Raw genomic sequence first — 21,240 nt, 5'->3', positions numbered from 1 at the left:
TGGACTAAGACCTGGACTAAGACCTGGACTAAGACCTGGACTGAGACCTGGACCTGGACTGAGACCTGGACCTGGACTAAGACCTGGACCTGGACCTGGACCTGGACTAAGACCTGGACCTGGACCTGGACTTGGACCTGGACAAGACCTGGACTAAGACCTGGACTAAGACCTGGACTAAGACCTGGACCTGGACTAAGACCTGGACCTGGACAAGACCTGGACTAAGACCTGGACTAAGACCTGGACCTGGACTAAGACCTGGACCTGGACAAGACCTGGACTAAGACCTGGACTAAGACCTGGACCTGGACTAAGACCTGGACCTGGACAAGACCTGGACCTGGACCTGGACTAAGACCTGGACTAAGACCTGGACTGAGACCTGGACCTGGACTAAGACCTGGACCTGGACTGAGACCTGGACCTGGACAAGACCTGGACCTGGACCTGGACTAAGACCTGGACCTGGACTAAGACCTGGACCTGGACCTGGACCTGGACCTGGACCTGGACCTGGACCTGGACCTGGACTAAGACCTGGACCTGGACCTGGACCTGGACCTGGACCTGGACCTGGACCTGGACCTGGACTAAGACCTGGACCTGGACCTGGACTAAGACCTGGACCTGGACTAAGACCTGGACCTGGACCTGGACCTGGACCTGGACCTGGACCTGGACCTGGACTAAGACCTGGACCTGGACCTGGACCTGGTCCTGGACTAAGACCTGGACCTGGACCTGGACCTGGACCTGGACCTGGACTAAGACCTGGACCTGGACCTGGACCTGGACCTGGACCTGGACCTGGACCTGGACCTGGACCTGGACCTGGACTAAGACCTGAACCTGGACCTGGACAAGACCTGGACTAAGACCTGGACTAAGACCTGGACCTGGACCTGGACCTGGACTAGGACCTGGACTAAGACCTGGACCTGGACCTGGACCTGGACCTGGACCTGGACCTGGACCTGGACCTGGACCTGGACCTGGACTTGGACCTGGACTAAGACCTGGACTAAGACCTGGACTAAGACCTGGACCTGGACCTGGATCTGGACCTGGACCTGGACCTGGACCTGGACCTGGACCTGGACCTGGACCTGGACTAGGACCTGGACCTGGACTAAGACCTGGACCTGGACCTGGACTAAGACCTGGACCTGGACCTGGACCTGGACAAGACCTGGACCTGGACCTGGACCTCGACTAAGACCTGGACCTGGACCTGGACCTGGACTAAGACCTGGACCTGGACCTGGACCTGGACCTGGACCTGGACTAAGACCTGGACCTGGACAAGACCTGGACTAAGACCTGGACTAAGACCTGGACCTGGACCTGGACTAAGACCTGGACCTGGACCTGGACCTGGACCTGGACCTGGACCTGGACCTGGACCTGGACCTGGACCTGGACTAAGACCTGGACCTGGACCTGGACCTGGACCTGGACAAGACCTGGACCTGGACCTGGACTAAGACCTGGACCTGGACCTGGACCTGGACCTGGACTAAGACCTGGACCTGGACCTGGACCTGGACAAGACCTGGACTAAGACCTGGACTAAGACCTGGACCTGGACCTGGACTAAGACCTGGACCTGGACCTGGACAAGACCTGGACCTGGACAAGACCTGGACTAAGACCTGGACTAAGACCTGGACCTGGACTAAGACCTGGACCTGGACAAGACCTGGACCTGGACCTGGACTAAGACCTGGACTAAGACCTGGACTGAGACCTGGACCTGGACTAAGACCTGGACCTGGACTGAGACCTGGACCTGGACAAGACCTGGACCTGGACCTGGACTAAGACCTGGACCTGGACTAAGACCTGGACCTGGACTAAGACCTGGACCTGGACCTGGACAAGACCTGGACTAAGACCTGGACTAAGACCTGGACCTGGACCTGGACTAAGACCTGGACTAAGTCCTGGACCTGGACCTGGACCTGGACAAGACCTGGACTAAGACCTGGACTAAGACCTGGACTAAGACCTGGACTAAGACCTGGACTAAGACCTGGACTGAGACCTGGACCTGGACTGAGACCTGGACCTGGACTAAGACCTGGACCTGGACCTGGACCTGGACTAAGACCTGGACCTGGACCTGGACTTGGACCTGGACAAGACCTGGACTAAGACCTGGACTAAGACCTGGACTAAGACCTGGACCTGGACTAAGACCTGGACCTGGACAAGACCTGGACTAAGACCTGGACTAAGACCTGGACCTGGACTAAGACCTGGACCTGGACAAGACCTGGACTAAGACCTGGACTAAGACCTGGACCTGGACTAAGACCTGGACCTGGACAAGACCTGGACCTGGACCTGGACTAAGACCTGGACTAAGACCTGGACTGAGACCTGGACCTGGACTAAGACCTGGACCTGGACTGAGACCTGGACCTGGACAAGACCTGGACCTGGACCTGGACTAAGACCTGGACCTGGACTAAGACCTGGACCTGGACCTGGACCTGGACCTGGACCTGGACCTGGACCTGGACCTGGACTAAGACCTGGACCTGGACCTGGACCTGGACCTGGACCTGGACCTGGACCTGGACTAAGACCTGGACCTGGACCTGGACTAAGACCTGGACCTGGACTAAGACCTGGACCTGGACCTGGACCTGGACCTGGACCTGGACCTGGACCTGGACTAAGACCTGGACCTGGACCTGGACCTGGTCCTGGACTAAGACCTGGACCTGGACCTGGACCTGGACCTGGACCTGGACTAAGACCTGGACCTGGACCTGGACCTGGACCTGGACCTGGACCTGGACCTGGACCTGGACCTGGACCTGGACCTGGACTAAGACCTGAACCTGGACCTGGACAAGACCTGGACTAAGACCTGGACTAAGACCTGGACCTGGACCTGGACCTGGACTAGGACCTGGACTAAGACCTGGACCTGGACCTGGACCTGGACCTGGACCTGGACCTGGACCTGGACCTGGACTTGGACCTGGACTAAGACCTGGACTAAGACCTGGACTAAGACCTGGACCTGGACCTGGATCTGGACCTGGACCTGGACCTGGACCTGGACCTGGACCTGGACCTGGACCTGGACTAGGACCTGGACCTGGACTAAGACCTGGACCTGGACCTGGACTAAGACCTGGACCTGGACCTGGACCTGGACAAGACCTGGACCTGGACCTGGACCTCGACTAAGACCTGGACCTGGACCTGGACCTGGACTAAGACCTGGACCTGGACCTGGACCTGGACCTGGACCTGGACTAAGACCTGGACCTGGACAAGACCTGGACTAAGACCTGGACTAAGACCTGGACCTGGACCTGGACTAAGACCTGGACCTGGACCTGGACCTGGACCTGGACCTGGACCTGGACCTGGACCTGGACCTGGACCTGGACCTGGACTAAGACCTGGACCTGGACCTGGACCTGGACCTGGACAAGACCTGGACCTGGACCTGGACTAAGACCTGGACCTGGACCTGGACCTGGACCTGGACTAAGACCTGGACCTGGACCTGGACCTGGACAAGACCTGGACTAAGACCTGGACTAAGACCTGGACCTGGACCTGGACTAAGACCTGGACCTGGACCTGGACAAGACCTGGACCTGGACCTGGACCTGGACTAAGACCTGGACCTGGACCTGGACCTGGACCTGGACCTGGACCTGGACCTGGACCTGGACCTGGACTAAGACCTGGACCTGGACCTGGACCTGGACCTGGACCTGGACTAAGACCTGAACCAGGACCTGGACAAGACCTGGACTAAGACCTGGACTAAGACCTGGACCTGGACCTGGACTAAGACCTGGACCTGGACCTGGACCTGGACCTGGACCTGGACTTGGACCTGGACTAAGACCTGGACTAAGACCTGGACCTGGATCTGGACCTGGACCTGGACCTGGACTAGGACATGGACCTGGACTAAGACCTGGACCTGGACCTGGACCTGGACCTGGACCTGGACCTGGACCTGGACCTGGACCTGGACCTGGACCTGGACAAGACCTGGACCTGGACCTGGACTAAGACCTGGACCTGGACCTGGACCTGGACTAGGACCTGGACTAAGACCTGGACCTGGACCTGGACCTGGACCTGGACCTGGACCTGGACCTGGACTAAGACCTGGACCTGGACTAAGACCTGGACCTGGACCTGGACCTGGACTTGGACCTGGACAAGACCTGGACTAAGACCTGGACTAAGACCTGGACCTGGACCTGGACAAGACCTGGACCTGGACCTGGACCTGGACCTGGACCTGGACCTGGACCTGGACCTGGACCTGGACTAAGACCTGGACCTGGACCTGGACCTGGACCTGGACCTGGACCTGGACCTGGACCTGGACCTGGACTAAGACCTGGACCTGGACCTGGACCTGGACTAAGACCTGGACCTGGACCTGGACCTGGACCTGGACCTGGACCTGGACCTGGACTAAGACCTGGACCTGGACCTGGACCTGGTCCTGGACTAAGACCTGGACCTGGACCTGGACCTGGACCTGGACCTGGACTAAGACCTGGACCTGGACCTGGACCTGGACCTGGACCTGGACCTGGACCTGGACCTGGACCTGGACTAAGACCTGAACCTGGACCTGGACAAGACCTGGACTAAGACCTGGACTAAGACCTGGACCTGGACCTGGACCTGGACTAGGACCTGGACTAAGACCTGGACCTGGACCTGGACCTGGACCTGGACCTGGACCTGGACCTGGACCTGGACTTGGACCTGGACTTGGACCTGGACTAAGACCTGGACTAAGACCTGGACCTGGACCTGGATCTGGACCTGGACCTGGACCTGGACCTGGACCTGGACCTGGACCTGGACCTGGACCTGGACTAGGACCTGGACCTGGACTAAGACCTGGACCTGGACCTGGACTAAGACCTGGACCTGGACCTGGACCTGGACAAGACCTGGACCTGGACCTGGACCTCGACTAAGACCTGGACCTGGACCTGGACCTGGACTAAGACCTGGACCTGGACCTGGACCTGGACCTGGACCTGGACCTGGACTAAGACCTGGACCTGGACAAGACCTGGACTAAGACCTGGACTAAGACCTGGACCTGGACCTGGACTAAGACCTGGACCTGGACCTGGACCTGGACCTGGACCTGGACCTGGACCTGGACTAAGACCTGGACCTGGACCTGGACCTGGACAAGACCTGGACCTGGACCTGGACTAAGACCTGGACCTGGACCTGGACCTGGACTAAGACCTGGACCTGGACCTGGACCTGGACAAGACCTGGACTAAGACCTGGACTAAGACCTGGACCTGGACCTGGACTAAGACCTGGACCTGGACCTGGACAAGACCTGGACCTGGACCTGGACCTGGACTAAGACCTGGACCTGGACCTGGACCTGGACCTGGACCTGGACCTGGACCTGGACCTGGACCTGGACCTGGACCTGGACTAAGACCTGGACCTGGACCTGGACCTGGACCTGGACCTGGACCTGGACTAAGACCTGAACCTGGACCTGGACAAGACCTGGACTAAGACCTGGACTAAGACCTGGACCTGGACCTGGACTAAGACCTGGACCTGGACCTGGACCTGGACCTGGACCTGGACCTGGACCTGGACTTGGACCTGGACTAAGACCTGGACTAAGACCTGGACCTGGATCTGGACCTGGACCTGGACCTGGACTAGGACCTGGACCTGGACTAAGACCTGGACCTGGACCTGGACCTGGACCTGGACCTGGACCTGGACCTGGACAAGACCTGGACCTGGACCTGGACTAAGACCTGGACCTGGACCTGGACCTGGACTAGGACCTGGACTAAGACCTGGACCTGGACCTGGACCTGGACCTGGACCTGGACCTGGACCTGGACCTGGACCTGGACCTGGACCTGGACTAAGACCTGGACCTGGACTAAGACCTGGACCTGGACCTGGACCTGGACTTGGACCTGGACAAGACCTGGACTAAGACCTGGACTAAGACCTGGACCTGGACCTGGACAAGACATGGACCTGGACCTGGACTAAGACCTGGACTAAGACCTGGACCTGGACCTGGACAAGACCTTGACTAAGACCTGGACTAAGACCTGGACCTGGACTAAGACCTGGACCTGGACAAGACCTGGACTTGGACAAGACCTGGACTAAGACCTGGACTAAGACCTTGACCTGGACTAAGACCTGGACCTGGACCTGGACTAAGACCTGGACTAAGACCTGGACTGAGACCTGGACCTGGACCTGGACCTCGACCTGGACCTGGACTAAGACCTGGACCTGGACCTGGACAAGACCTGGACTAAGACCTGGACTAAGACCTGGACCTGGACCTGGACTAAGACCTGGACTAAGTCCTGGACCTGGACCTGGACCTGGACAAGACCTGGACTAAGACCTGGACTAAGACCTGGACTAAGACCTGGACTAAGACCTGGACTGAGACCTGGACCTGGACTGAGACCTGGACCTGGACTAAGACCTGGACCTGGACCTGGACCTGGACTAAGACCTGGACCTGGACCTGGACTTGGACCTGGACAAGACCTGGACTAAGACCTGGACTAAGACCTGGACCTGGACTAAGACCTGGACCTGGACAAGACCTGGACCTGGACCTGGACTAAGACCTGGACTAAGACCTGGACTAAGACCTGGACCTGGACAAGACCTGGACTAAGACCTGGACTAAGACCTGGACCTGGACTAAGACCTGGACCTGGACAAGACCTGGACCTGGACCTGGACTAAGACCTGGACTAAGACCTGGACTGAGACCTGGACCTGGACTAAGACCTGGACCTGGACTGAGACCTGGACCTGGACCTGGACAAGACCTGGACCTGGACCTGGACTAAGACCTGGACCTGGACTAAGACCTGGACCTGGACCTGGACCTGGACCTGGACCTGGACCTGGACCTGGACTAAGACCTGGACCTGGACCTGGACCTGGACCTGGACCTGGACCTGGACTAAGACCTGGACCTGGACCTGGACCTGGACCTGGACCTGGACTAAGACCTGGACCTGGACCCGGACTAAGACCTGGACCTGGACTAAGACCTGGACCTGGACCTGGACCTGGACTAAGACCTGGACCTGGACCTGGACCTGGACCTGGACTAAGACCTGGACCTGGACCTGGACCTGGACCTGGACCTGGACTAAGACCTGGACCTGGACCTGGACCTGGACCTGGACCTGGACCTGGACCTGGACCTGGACCTGGACTAAGACCTGAACCTGGACCTGGACAAGACCTGGACTAAGACCTGGACTAAGACCTGGACCTGGACCTGGACCTGGACTAGGACCTGGACTAAGACCTGGACCTGGACCTGGACCTGGACCTGGACCTGGACCTGGACTTGGACCTGGACTTGGACCTGGACTAAGACCTGGACTAAGACCTGGACCTGGACCTGGATCTGGACCTGGACCTGGACCTGGACCTGGACCTGGACTAGGACCTGGACCTGGACTAAGACCTGGACCTGGACCTGGACTAAGACCTGGACCTGGACCTGGACCTGGACAAGACCTGGACCTGGACCTGGACCTGGACCTCGACTAAGACCTGGACCTGGACCTGGACCTGGACTAAGACCTGGACCTGGACCTGGACCTGGACTAAGACCTGGACCTGGACCTGGACCTGGACAAGACCTGGACTAAGACCTGGACTAAGACCTGGACCTGGACCTGGACTAAGACCTGGACCTGGACCTGGACCTGGACCTGGACAAGACCTGGACCTGGACCTGGACCTGGACTAAGACCTGGACCTGGACCTGGACCTGGACCTGGACTAGGACCTGGACTAAGACCTGGACCTGGACCTGGACCTGGACCTGGACTAAGACCTGGACCTGGACCTGGACTAAGACCTGGACCTGGACCTGGACCTGGACTAAGACCTGGACCTGGACCTGGACTTGGACCTGGACAAGACCTGGACTAAGACCTGGACTAAGACCTGGACCTGGACAAGACCTGGACCTGGACCTGGACTAAGACCTGGACTAAGACCTGGACCTGGACCTGGACAAGACCTGGACTAAGACCTGGACTAAGACCTGGACCTGGACTAAGACCTGGACCTGGACAAGACCTGGACTTGGACAAGACCTGGACTAAGACCTGGACTAAGACCTGGACCTGGACTAAGACCTGGACCTGGACCTGGACTAAGACCTGGACTAAGACCTGGACTGAGACCTGGACCTGGACCTCGACCTGGACCTGGACTAAGACCTGGACCTGGACCTGGACAAGACCTGGACTAAGACCTGGACTAAGACCTGGACCTGGACCTGGACTAAGACCTGGACTAAGTCCTGGACCTGGACCTGGACCTGGACAAGACCTGGACTAAGACCTGGACTAAGACCTGGACTAAGACCTGGACTAAGACCTGGACTGAGACCTGGACCTGGACTGAGACCTGGACCTGGACTAAGACCTGGACCTGGACCTGGACTAAGACCTGGACCTGGACCTGGACCTGGACTTGGACCTGGACAAGACCTGGACTAAGACCTGGACTAAGACCTGGACCTGGACCTGGACAAGACCTGGACTAAGACCTGGACTAAGACCTGGACCTGGACTAAGACCTGGACTAAGACCTGGACCTGGACCTGGACAAGACCTGGACTAAGACCTGGACTAAGACCTGGACCTGGACTAAGACCTGGACCTGGACAAGACCTGGACCTGGACCTGGACTAAGACCTGGACTAAGACCTGGACTGAGACCTGGACCTGGACTAAGACCTGGACCTGGACTGAGACCTGGACCTGGACTAAGACCTGGACCTCGACCTGGACCTGGACCTGGACTAAGACCTGGACCTGGACCTGGACAAGACCTGGACTAAGACCTGGACTAAGACCTGGACTAAGACCTGGACCTGGACCTGGACTAAGACCTGGACTAAGACCTGGACCTGGACCTGGACAAGACCTGGACTAAGACCTGGACTAAGACCTGGACTAAGACCTGGACTAAGACCTGGACCTGGACCTGGACAAGACCTGGACTAAGACCTGGACTAAGACCTGGACTAAGACCTGGACTAAGACCTGGACCTGGACTAAGACCTGGACCTGGACCTGGACCTGGACAAGACCTGGACTAAGACCTGGACTAAGACCTGGACTAAGACCTGGACCTGGACTAAGACCTGGACTAAGACCTGGACTAAGACCTGGACTAAGACCTGGACTGAGACCTGGACCTGGACTAAGACCTGGACCTGGACTGAGACCTGGACTAAGACCTGGACCTCGACCTGGACCTGGACTAAGACCTGGACCTGGACCTGGACCTGGACAAGACCTGGACTAAGACCTGGACTAAGACCTGGACCTGGACAAGACCTGGACAAGACCTGGACCTGGACCTGGACCTGGACCTGGACTAAGACCTGGACCTGGACCTGGACTAGGACCTGGACTAAGACCTGGACCTGGACTAAGACCTGGACCTGGACCTGGACCTGGATAAGACCTGGACTAAGACCTGGACCTGGACCTGGACTAAGACCTGGACCTGGACTAAGACCTGGACTGAGACCTGGACCTGGACTAAGACCTGGACCTTGACCTGGACCTGGATAAGACCTGGACTAAGACCTGGACCTGGACCTGGACCTGGACAAGACCTGGACTAAGACCTGGACTAAGACCTGGACCTGGACCTGGACAAGACCTGGACTAAGACCTGGACCTGGACCTGGACTAAGACCTGGACTAAGACCTGGACTAAGACCTGGACTAAGACCTGGACTAAGACCTGGACCTGTACCTGTACCTGGACCTCGACCTGGACCTGGACTAAGACCTGGACTAAGACCTGGACCTGGACAAGACCTGGACTAAGACCTGGACTAAGACCTGGACTAAGACCTGGACTAAGACCTGGACTAAGACCTGGACCTGGACCAGGACCTGGACCTGGACCTGGACAAGACCTGGACTAAGACCTGGACCTGGACTAAGACCTGGACCTGGACCTGGACTAAGACCTGGACTAAGACCTGGACCTGGACCTGGACCTGGACTATGACCTGGACCTGGACTGAGACCTGGACCTGGACTAAGACCTGGACCTTGACCTGGACCTGGATAAGACCTGGACTAAGACCTGGACCTGGACTAAGACCTGGACCTGGACTAAGACCTGGACTAAGACCTGGACCTGGACCTGGACCTGGACCTGGACCTGGACCTGGACCTGGACCTGGATAAGACCTGGACTAAGACCTGGACCTGGACCTGGACTAAGACCTGGACCTGGACCTGGACCTGGACCTGGACTAAGACCTGGACCTGGACCTGGACTAAGACCTGGACTAAGACCTGGACCTGGACTAAGACCTGGACCTGGACTGAGACCTGGACTAAGACCTGGACCTGGACTAAGACCTGGACCTGGACTAAGACCTGGACTAAGACCTGGACCTGGACCTGGACTAAGACCTGGACTGAGACCTGGACCTGGACTAAGACCTGGACCTTGACCTGGACCTGGATAAGACCTGGACTAAGACCTGGACCTGGACTAAGACCTGGACCTGGACTAAGACCTGGACTGAGACCTGGACCTGGACTAAGACCTGGACCTCGACCTGGACCTGGATAAGACCTGACTAAGACCTGGACCTGGACCTGGACCTGGACCTGGACAAGACCTGGACTAAGACCTGGACTAAGACCTGGACTAAGACCTGGACTAAGACCTGGACCTGGACCTGGACCAGGACCTGGACCTGGACTAAGACCTGGACCTTGACCTGGACCTGGACTAAGACCTGGACTAAGACCTGGACCTGGACCTGGACCTGGACCTGGATAAGACCTGGACTAAGACCTGGACCTGGACCTGGACTAAGACCTGGACCTGGACCTGGACTAAGACCTGGACCTGGACCTGGACTAAGACCTGGACTAAGACCTGGACCTGGACTAAGACCTGGACCTGGACTGAGACCTGGACTAAGACCTGGACCTGGACTAAGACCTGGACCTGGACCTGGACTAAGACCTGGACTAAGACCTGGACCTGGACCTGGACTAAGACCTGGACCTGGACTGAGACCTGGACTAAGACCTGGACCTTGACCTGGACCTGGATAAGACCTGGACTAAGACCTGGACCTGGACTAAGACCTGGACCTGGACTAAGACCTGGACCTGGACTGAGACCTGGACCTGGATAAGACCTGACTAAGACCTGGACCTGGACCTGGACCTGGACAAGACCTGGACTAAGACCTGGACTAAGACCTGGACTAAGACCTGGACTAAGACCTGGACTAAGACCTGGACCTGGACCTGGACCAGGACCTGGACCTGGACAAGACCTGGACTAAGACCTGGACTAAGACCTGGACTAAGACCTGGACTAAGACCTGGACCTGGACCTGGACCTGGACTAAGACCTGGACTAAGACCTGGACTGAGACCTGGACCTGGACTAAGACCTGGACCTTGACCTGGACAAGACCTGGACTAAGACCTGGACCTGGACCTGCACCTGGACTAAGACCTGGACCTCGACCTGGACCTGGACTAAGACCTGGACCTGGACTAAGACCTGGACCTGGACCTGGATAAGACCTGGACTAAGACCTGGACCTGGACCTGGACTAAGACCTGGACCTGGACTAAGACCTGGACCTGGACTGAGACCTGGACCTGGACTAAGACCTGGACCTTGACCTGGACCTGGATAAGACCTGGACTAAGACCTGGACCTGGACCTGGACCTGGACTAAGACCTGGACCTGGACTAAGACCTGGACTAAGACCTGGACCTGGACCTGGACTAAGACCTGAACCTGGACTGAGACCTGGACCTGGACTAAGACCTGGACCTGGACCTGGACCTGGACCTGGACCTGGATAAGACCTGGACTAAGACCTGGACCTGGACCTGGACCTGGACTAAGACCTGGACCTGGACTAAGACCTGGACCTGGACCTGGACCTGGACTAAGACCTGGACTAAGACCTGGACCTGGACCTGGACCTGGACTAAGACCTGGACCTGGACTAAGACCTGGACCTGGACTAAGACCTGGACCTGGACTGAGACCTGGACTAAGACCTGGACCTGGACTAAGACCTGGACCTGGACCTGGACCTGGACCTGGACTAAGACCTGGACCTGGACCTGGACTAAGACCTGGACTAAGACCTGGACCTGGACTAAGACCTGGACCTGGACTGAGACCTGGACCTGGATAAGACCTGGACTAAGACCTGGACCTGGACTAAGACCTGGACCTGGACTAAGACCTGGACTAAGACCTGGACCTGGACCTTGACTAAGACCTGGACCTGGACTGAGACCTGGACCTGGACTAAGACCTGGACCTCGACCTGGACCTGGACCTGGACCTGGACAAGACCTGGACAAGACCTGGACTAAGACCTGGACTAAGACCTGGACTAAGACCTGGACCTGGACCTGGACCTGGACCTGGACCTGGACCTGGACCAGGACCTGGACCTGGACAAGACCTGGACTAAGACCTGGACTAAGACCTGGACTAAGACCTGGACCTGGACCTGGACAAGACCTGGACTAAGACCTGGACCTGGACCTGGACCTGGACAAGACCTGGACTAAGACCTGGACTAAGACCTGGACTAAGACCTGGACTAAGACCTGGACCTGGACCTGGACCTGGACCTGGACCTGGACCAGGACCTGGACCTGGACAAGACCTGGACTAAGACCTGGACTAAGAACTAAGACCTGGACTAAGACCTGGACTAAGACCTGGACCAGGACCTGGACCTGGACAAGACCTGGACTAAGACCTGGACTAAGACCTGGACTAAGACCTGGACTAAGACCTGGACTAAGACCTGGACTAAGACCTGGACCTGGACCTGGACCAGGACCTGGACCTGGACAAGACCTGGACTAAGACCTGGACTAAGACCTGGACTAAGACCTGGACTAAGACCTGGACCTGGACCTGGACCAGGACCTGGACCTGGACAAGACCTGGACTAAGACCTGGACTAAGACCTGGACTAAGACCTGGACCTGGACCTGGACCTGGACCTGGACCTGGACCTGGACCTGGACCTGGACCTGGACCTGGACCTGGACTAAGACCTGGACTGAGACCTGGACCTGGACTAAGACCTGGACCTTGACCTGGACAAGACCTGGACTAAGACCTGGACCTGGACCTGGACCTGTACCTGGACTAAGACCTGGACCTGGACTAAGACCTGGACCTGGACCTGGACTAAGACCTGGACCTGGACCTGGACTAAGACCTGGACTAAGACCTGGACCTGGACTAAGACCTGGACCTGGACTGAGACCTGGACCTGGACTAAGACCTGGACCTTGACCTGGACCTGGATAAGACCTGGACTAAGACCTGGACCTGGACTAAGACCTGGACCTGGACTAAGACCTGGACTAAGACCTGGACCTGGACCTTGACTAAGACCTGGACCTGGACTGAGACCTGGACCTGGACTAAGACCTGGACCTCGACCTGGACCTGGACCTGGACCTGGACAAGACCTGGACTAAGACCTGGACTAAGACCTGGACTAAGACCTGGACCTGGACCTGGACCTGGACCTGGACCAGGACCTGGACCTGGACAAGACCTGGACTAAGACCTGGACTAAGACCTGGACTAAGACCTGGACCTGGACCTGGACAAGACCTGGACTAAGACCTGGACCTGGACCTGGACAAGACCTGGACTAAGACCTGGACTAAGACCTGGACTAAGACCTGGACTAAGACCTGGACTAAGACCTGGACCTGGACCTGTACCTGGACCAGGACCTGGACCTGGACAAGACCTGGACTAAGACCTGGACTAAGAACTAAGACCTGGACTAAGACCTGGACTAAGACCTGGACTAAGACCTGGACCAGGACCTGGACCTGGACAAGACCTGGACTAAGACCTGGACTAAGACCTGGACTAAGACCTGGACTAAGACCTGGACTAAGACCTGGACCTGGACCAGGACCTGGACCTGGACCTGGACAAGACCTGGACTAAGACCTGGACTAAGACCTGGACTAAGACCTGGACTAAGACCTGGACCTGGACCTGGACCAGGACCTGGACCTGGACAAGACCTGGACTAAGACCTGGACTAAGACCTGGACTAAGACCTGGACCTGGACCTGGACCTGGACCTGGACCTGGACCTGGACCTGGACCTGGACCTGGACCTGGACCTGGACTAAGACCTGGACTGAGACCTGGACCTGGACTAAGACCTGGACCTTGACCTGGACAAGACCTGGACTAAGACCTGGACCTGGACCTGTACCTGGACTAAGACCTGGACCTGGACTAAGACCTGGACCTGGACCTGGACCTGGACTAAGACCTGGACCTGGACTAAGACCTGGACCTGGACTGAGACCTGGACCTGGACTAAGACCTGGACCTTGACCTGGACCTGGATAAGACCTAGACTAAGACCTGGACCTGGACCTGGACTAAGACCTGGACTAAGACCTGGACTAAGACCTGGACTAAGACCTGGACCTGGACCTGGACAAGACCTGGACTAAGACCTGGACCTGGACTGAGACCTGGACCTGGACCTGGACCTGGACCTGGACCTGGACTAAAACAGGACTCATCAGCAGATTGTGTAGCTCTATCCTTAGTCATGTTTCTGAACCGGTCTTCCCCTGCTCCTCCTCTGCTCCTCCTCTGCTCCTCCCCTGCTCCTCCTCTGGACCTCCTCTGCTCCTCCTCTGGACCTCCTCTGCTCCTCCTCTGCTCCTCCCCTGCTCCTCCTCTGCTCCTCCTCTGGACCTCCTCTGCTCCTCCTCTGGACCTCCTCTGCTCCTCCTCTGCTCCAGGACTCGGTCTCGTCTCTGGACTCGGGGCCGGAGCCTCCGTTCTTCTCAGAGTCTAAACTCTTTAATCTTCTTCCGGCTGCGACGGTCGACAAGAAACCAGCAAATACCAGTTTCGGACAAGTCCTGGACCAGGTCTACCCGGTCTACAGACAGGTGAGTCCTAAACCAGGTCTAAACCAGGTCTAAACCAGGTCTAAACCAGGTCTAAACCAGGTCTAAACCAGGACTAAACCAGGTCTAAACCAGGACTAAACCAGGTCTAAACCAGGTCTAAACCAGGTCTAAACCAGGACTAAACCAGGACTAATCCAGGTCTAAACCAAGGTCTATAACCAGGTCTAAACCAGGACTAAACCAGGACTAAACCAGGTCTAAACCAGGACTAAACCAGGTCTAAACAAGGTCTAAACCAGGTCTAAACCAGGTCTAAACCAGGACTAAACCAGGTCTAAACCAGGTCTAAACCAGGTCTAAACCAGGACTAAACCAGGACTAATCCAGGTCTAAACCAGGTCTAAACCAGGTCTAAACCAGGACTAAACCAGGACTAAACCAGGTCTAAACCAGGTCTAAACCAGGTCTAAACCAGGTCTAAACCAGGACTAAACCAGGTCCAAACCAGGTCTAAACCAGGTCTAAACCAGGACTAAACCAGGACTAATCCAGGTCTAAACCAGGTCTAAACCAGGTCTAAACCAGGACTAAACCAGGTCTAAACCAGGTCTAAACCAGGACTAAAAAAGGTCCAAAAAGGACTAAACCATGTCTAAACCAGTTCTAAACCAGGACTAAACCAGGTCTAAACCAGGACTAAACCAGGTCCAAACCAGGTCTAAACCAGGTCTAAACCAGGACTAAACCAGGTCTAAACCAGGTCTAAACCAGGACTAAAAAAGGTCCAAAACAGGACTAAACCATGTCTAAACCAGTTCTAAACCAGGACTAAACCAGGTCTAAACCAGGACTAAACCAGGTCTAAACCAGGTCTAAACCAGGACTAAACCAGGACTAAACCAGGTCTAAACCAGGACTAAACCAGGTCTAAACCAGGTCTAAACAAGGTCTAAACCAGGTCTAAACCAGGTCTAAACCAGGACTAAACCAGGTCTAAACCAGGTCTAAACCAGGTCTAAACCAGGACTAAACCAGGACTAATCCAGGTCTAAACCAGGTCTAAACCAGGTCTAAACCAGGACTAAACCAGGACTAAACCAGGTCTAAACCAGGTCTAAACCAGGTCTAAACCAGGTCTAAACCAGGACTAAACCAGGTCCAAACCAGGTCTAAACCAGGTCTAAACCAGGACTAAACCAGGACTAATCCAGGTCTAAACCAGGTCTAAACCAGGTCTAAACCAGGACTAAACCAGGTCTAAACCAGGTCTAAACCAGGACTAAAAAAGGTCCAAAAAGGACTAAACCATGTCTAAACCAGTTCTAAACCAGGACTAAACCAGGTCTAAACCAGGACTAAACCAGGTCCAAACCAGGTCTAAACCAGGTCTAAACCAGGACTAAACCAGGTCTAAACCAGGTCTAAACCAGGACTAAAAAAGGTCCAAAACAGGACTAAACCATGTCTAAACCAGTTCTAAACCAGGACTAAACCAGGTCTAAACCAGGACTAAACCAGGTCTAAACCAGGTCTAAACCAGGTCTAAACCAGGACTAAACCAGGACTAATCCAGGTCTAAACCAGGTCTAAACCAGGTCTAAACCAGGACTAAACCAGGACTAAACCAGGTCTAAACCAGGTCTAAACCAGGTCTAAACCAGGTCTAAACCAGGACTAAACCAGGTCCAAACCAGGTCTAAACCAGGTCTAAACCAGGACTAAACCAGGACTAATCCAGGTCTAAACCAGGTCTAAACCAGGTCTAAACCAGGACTAAACCAGGTCTAAACCAGGTCTAAACCAGGACTAAAAAAGGTCCAAAACAGGACTAAACCAGGTCTAAACCAGTTCTAAACCAGGACTAAACCAGGTCTAAACCAGTTCTAAACCAGGACTAAACCAGGTCTAAACCAGGACTAAACCAGGTCCAAACCAGGTCTAAACCAGGTCTAAACCAGGACTAAACCAGGTCTAAACCAGGTCTAAACCAGGACTAAAAAAGGTCCAAAACAGGACTAAACCATGTCTAAACCAGTTCTAAACCAGGACTAAACCAGGTCTAAACCAGGACTAAACCAGGTCCAAACCAGGTCTAAACCAGGACTAAACCAGGTCTAAACCAGGTCTAAACCAGGACTAAAAAAGGTCCAAAACAGGACTAAACCATGTCTAAACCAGTTCTAAACCAGGACTAAACCAGGTCTAAACCAGGACTAAACCAGGTCTAAACCAGGTCCAAACCAGGTCTAAACCAGGTCTAAACCAGGACTAAACCAGGACTAAACCAGGACTAAACCAGGTCTAAACCAGGTCTAAACCAGGTCTAAACCAGGACTAAACCAGGACTAATCCAGGTCTAAACCAGGTCTAAACCAGGTCTAAACCAGGACTAAACCAGGACTAAACCAGGTCTAAACCAGGACTAAACCAGGTCTAAACCAGGTCTAAACCAGGTCTAAACCAGGACTAAACCAGGTCTAAACCAGGTCTAAACCAGGTCTAAACCAGGACTAAACCAGGACTAATCCAGGTCTAAACCAGGTCTAAACCAGGTCTAAACCAGGACTAAACCAGGACTAAACCAGGTCTAAACCAGGTCTAAACCAGGTCTAAACCAGGTCTAAACCAGGACTAAACCAGGTCCAAACCAGGTCTAAACCAGGTCTAAACCAGGACTAAACCAGGACTAATCCAGGTCTAAACCAGGTCTAAACCAGGTCTAAACCAGGACTAAACCAGGTCTAAACCAGGTCTAAACCAGGACTAAAAAAGGTCCAAAAAGGACTAAACCATGTCTAAACCAGTTCTAAACCAGGACTAAACCAGGTCTAAACCAGGACTAAACCAGGTCCAAACCAGGTCTAAACCAGGTCTAAACCAGGACTAAACCAGGTCTAAACCAGGTCTAAACCAGGACTAAAAAAGGTCCAAAACAGGACTAAACCATGTCTAAACCAGTTCTAAACCAGGACTAAACCAGGTCTAAACCAGGACTAAACCAGGTCTAAACCAGGTCTAAACCAGGTCTAAACCAGGACTAAACCAGGACTAATCCAGGTCTAAACCAGGTCTAAACCAGGTCTAAACCAGGACTAAACCAGGACTAAACCAGGTCTAAACCAGGTCTAAACCAGGTCTAAACCAGGTCTAAACCAGGACTAAACCAGGTCCAAACCAGGTCTAAACCAGGTCTAAACCAGGACTAAACCAGGACTAATCCAGGTCTAAACCAGGTCTAAACCAGGTCTAAACCAGGACTAAACCAGGTCTAAACCAGGTCTAAACCAGGACTAAAAAAGGTCCAAAACAGGACTAAACCATGTCTAAACCAGTTCTAAACCAGGACTAAACCAGGTCTAAACCAGGACTAAACCAGGTCCAAACCAGGTCTAAACCAGGTCTAAACCAGGACTAAACCAGGTCTAAACCAGGTCTAAACCAGGACTAAAAAAGGTCCAAAACAGGACTAAACCATGTCTAAACCAGTTCTAAACCAGGACTAAACCAGGTCTAAACCAGGACTAAACCAGGTCCAAACCAGGTCTAAACCAGGACTAAACCAGGTCTAAACCAGGTCTAAACCAGGACTAAAAAAGGTCCAAAACAGGACTAAACCATGTCTAAACCAGTTCTAAACCAGGACTAAACCAGGTCTAAACCAGGACTAAACCAGGTCTAAACCAGGTCCAAACCAGGTCTAAACCAGGTCTAAACCAGGACTAAACCAGGACTAAACCAGGACTAAACCAGGTCTAAACCAGGACTAAACCAGGTCCAAACCAGGTCTAAACCAGGTCTAAACCAGGACTAAACCAGGACTAATCCAGGTCTAAACCAGGTCTAAACCAGGTCTAAACCAGGACTAAACCAGGTCTAAACCAGGTCTAAACCAGGACTAAAAAAGGTCCAAAACAGGACTAAACCATGTCTAAACCAGTTCTAAACCAGGACTAAACCAGGACTAAACCAGGTCTAAACCAGGTCCAAACCAGGTCTAAACCAGGTCTAAACCAGGACTAAACCAGGACTAATCCAGGTCTAAACCAGGTCTAAACCAGGTCCAAACCAGGACTAAACCAGGACTAAACCAGGTCTAAACCAGGACTAAACCAGGTCTAAACCAGGTCTAAACCAGGTCTAAACCAGGTCTAAACCAGGACTAAACCAGGTCTAAACCAGGTCTAAACCAGGTCTAAACCAGGACTAAACCAGGACTAATCCAGGTCTAAACCAGGTCTAAACCAGGTCTAAACCAGGACTAAACCAGGACTAAACCAGGTCTAAACCAGGTCTAAACCAGGTCTAAACCAGGTCTAAACCAGGACTAAACCAGGTCCAAACCAGGTCTAAACCAGGTCTAAACCAGGACTAAACCAGGACTAATCCAGGTCTAAACCAGGTCTAAACCAGGTCTAAACCAGGACTAAACCAGGTCTAAACCAGGTCTAAACCAGGACTAAAAAAGGTCCAAAACAGGACTAAACCATGTCTAAACCAGTTCTAAACCAGGACTAAACCAGGTCTAAACCAGGACTAAACCAGGTCCAAACCAGGTCTAAACCAGGTCTAAACCAGGACTAAACCAGGTCTAAACCAGGTCTAAACCAGGACTAAAAAAGGTCCAAAACAGGACTAAACCATGTCTAAACCAGTTCTAAACCAGGACTAAACCAGGTCTAAACCAGGACTAAACCAGGTCCAAACCAGGTCTAAACCAGGACTAAACCAGGTCTAAACCAGGTCTAAACCAGGACTAAAAAAGGTCCAAAACAGGACTAAACCATGTCTAAACCAGTTCTAAACCAGGACTAAACCAGGTCTAAACCAGGACTAAACCAGGTCTAAACCAGGTCCAAACCAGGTCTAAACCAGGTCTAAACCAGGACTAAACCAGGACTAAACCAGGACTAAACCAGGTCTAAACCAGGACTAAACCAGGTCCAAACCAGGTCTAAACCAGGTCTAAACCAGGACTAAACCAGGACTAATCCAGGTCTAAACCAGGTCTAAACCAGGTCTAAACCAGGACTAAACCAGGTCTAAACCAGGTCTAAACCAGGACTAAAAAAGGTCCAAAACAGGACTAAACCATGTCTAAACCAGTTCTAAACCAGGACTAAACCAGGTCTAAACCAGGACTAAACCAGGTCTAAACCAGGACTAAACCAGGACTAAACCAGGACTAAACCAGGACTAAACCAGGTCTAAACTAGGACTAAACCAGGTCTAAACTGGGACTACAGGAGGTAGTACCCACTTTAAGTTCTGTTGTTGTTTGTGAATATTTCATGATCGTTATTGTTATTGTGTTTCAGGGCGACATCGTGTCAGTGACGTTTGTGGCGGGAAATCCTCGACATTCGGGAGACATCGTGAGAACAACACTCAACACCCCTACAGTCACTCCACAACACACTCAACACCCCTACAGTCACTCCACAACACACTCAACACCCCTACAGTCACTCCACAACACACTCAACACCCCTACAGTCACTCCACAACACACTCAACACCCCTACAGTAACTCCACAACACACTCAACACTCCAACAGTCACTCCACAACACACTCAACACTCCCACAGTCACTCCACAACACACTCAACACTCCAACAGTCACTCCACAACACACTCAACACTCCAACAGTCACTCCACAACACACTCAACACTCCAACAGTCACTCCACAACACAACACACTCAACACTCCAACAGTCACTCCACAACACACTCAACACTCCCACAGTCACTCCACAACACACTCAACACTCCAACAGTCACTCCACAACACACTCAACACCCCTACAGTCACTCCACAACACACTCAACACTCCCACAGTCACTCCACAACACACTCAACACCCCTACAGTCACTCCACAACACACTCAACACTCCAACAGTCACTCCACAACACACTCAACACCCCTACAGTCACTCCACAACACACTCAACACTCCCACAGTCACTCCACAACACACTCAACACCCCTACAGTCACTCCACAACACACTCAACACTCCAACAGTCACTCCACAACACACTCAACACCCCTACAGTCACTCCACAACACACTCAACACCCCTACAGTCACTCCACAACACACTCAACACTCCTACAGTCACTCCACAACACACTCGACACTCCCACAGTCACTCCACAACACACTCAACACCCCTACAGTCACTCCACAACACACTCAACACCCCTACAGTCACTCCA

The 21,240-nt window shown here is 54.2% G+C and overlaps 1 protein-coding gene across 1 annotated transcript in view; it reads left to right on the top strand.

Moving 5' to 3' along the window:
• The window catches only part of LOC140369020 (neutral ceramidase-like), a 66,841-nt gene that overhangs the window by 17,514 nt on the left and 28,087 nt on the right, over window positions 1–21,240 (top strand). Inside the window, exons 4-5 of the mRNA XM_072456221.1 lie at window positions 14,908–15,060; window positions 20,337–20,393. Of these exons, the coding sequence (XP_072312322.1) occupies window positions 14,908–15,060; window positions 20,337–20,393 (210 nt within the window). The remainder of the gene's footprint in view (window positions 1–14,907; window positions 15,061–20,336; window positions 20,394–21,240) is intronic.

This window comes from Eucyclogobius newberryi, unplaced genomic scaffold (assembly GCF_026437365.1).
Source record: "Eucyclogobius newberryi isolate DKJ021-1_F unplaced genomic scaffold, fEucNew1.0.hap1 SCAF_20, whole genome shotgun sequence".
NCBI lineage: Eukaryota > Metazoa > Chordata > Actinopteri > Gobiiformes > Gobiidae > Eucyclogobius > Eucyclogobius newberryi.
The sequence above is the reverse complement of the archived record's forward strand: the minus strand, read 5'-3'. Positions and strand labels throughout refer to the sequence as shown.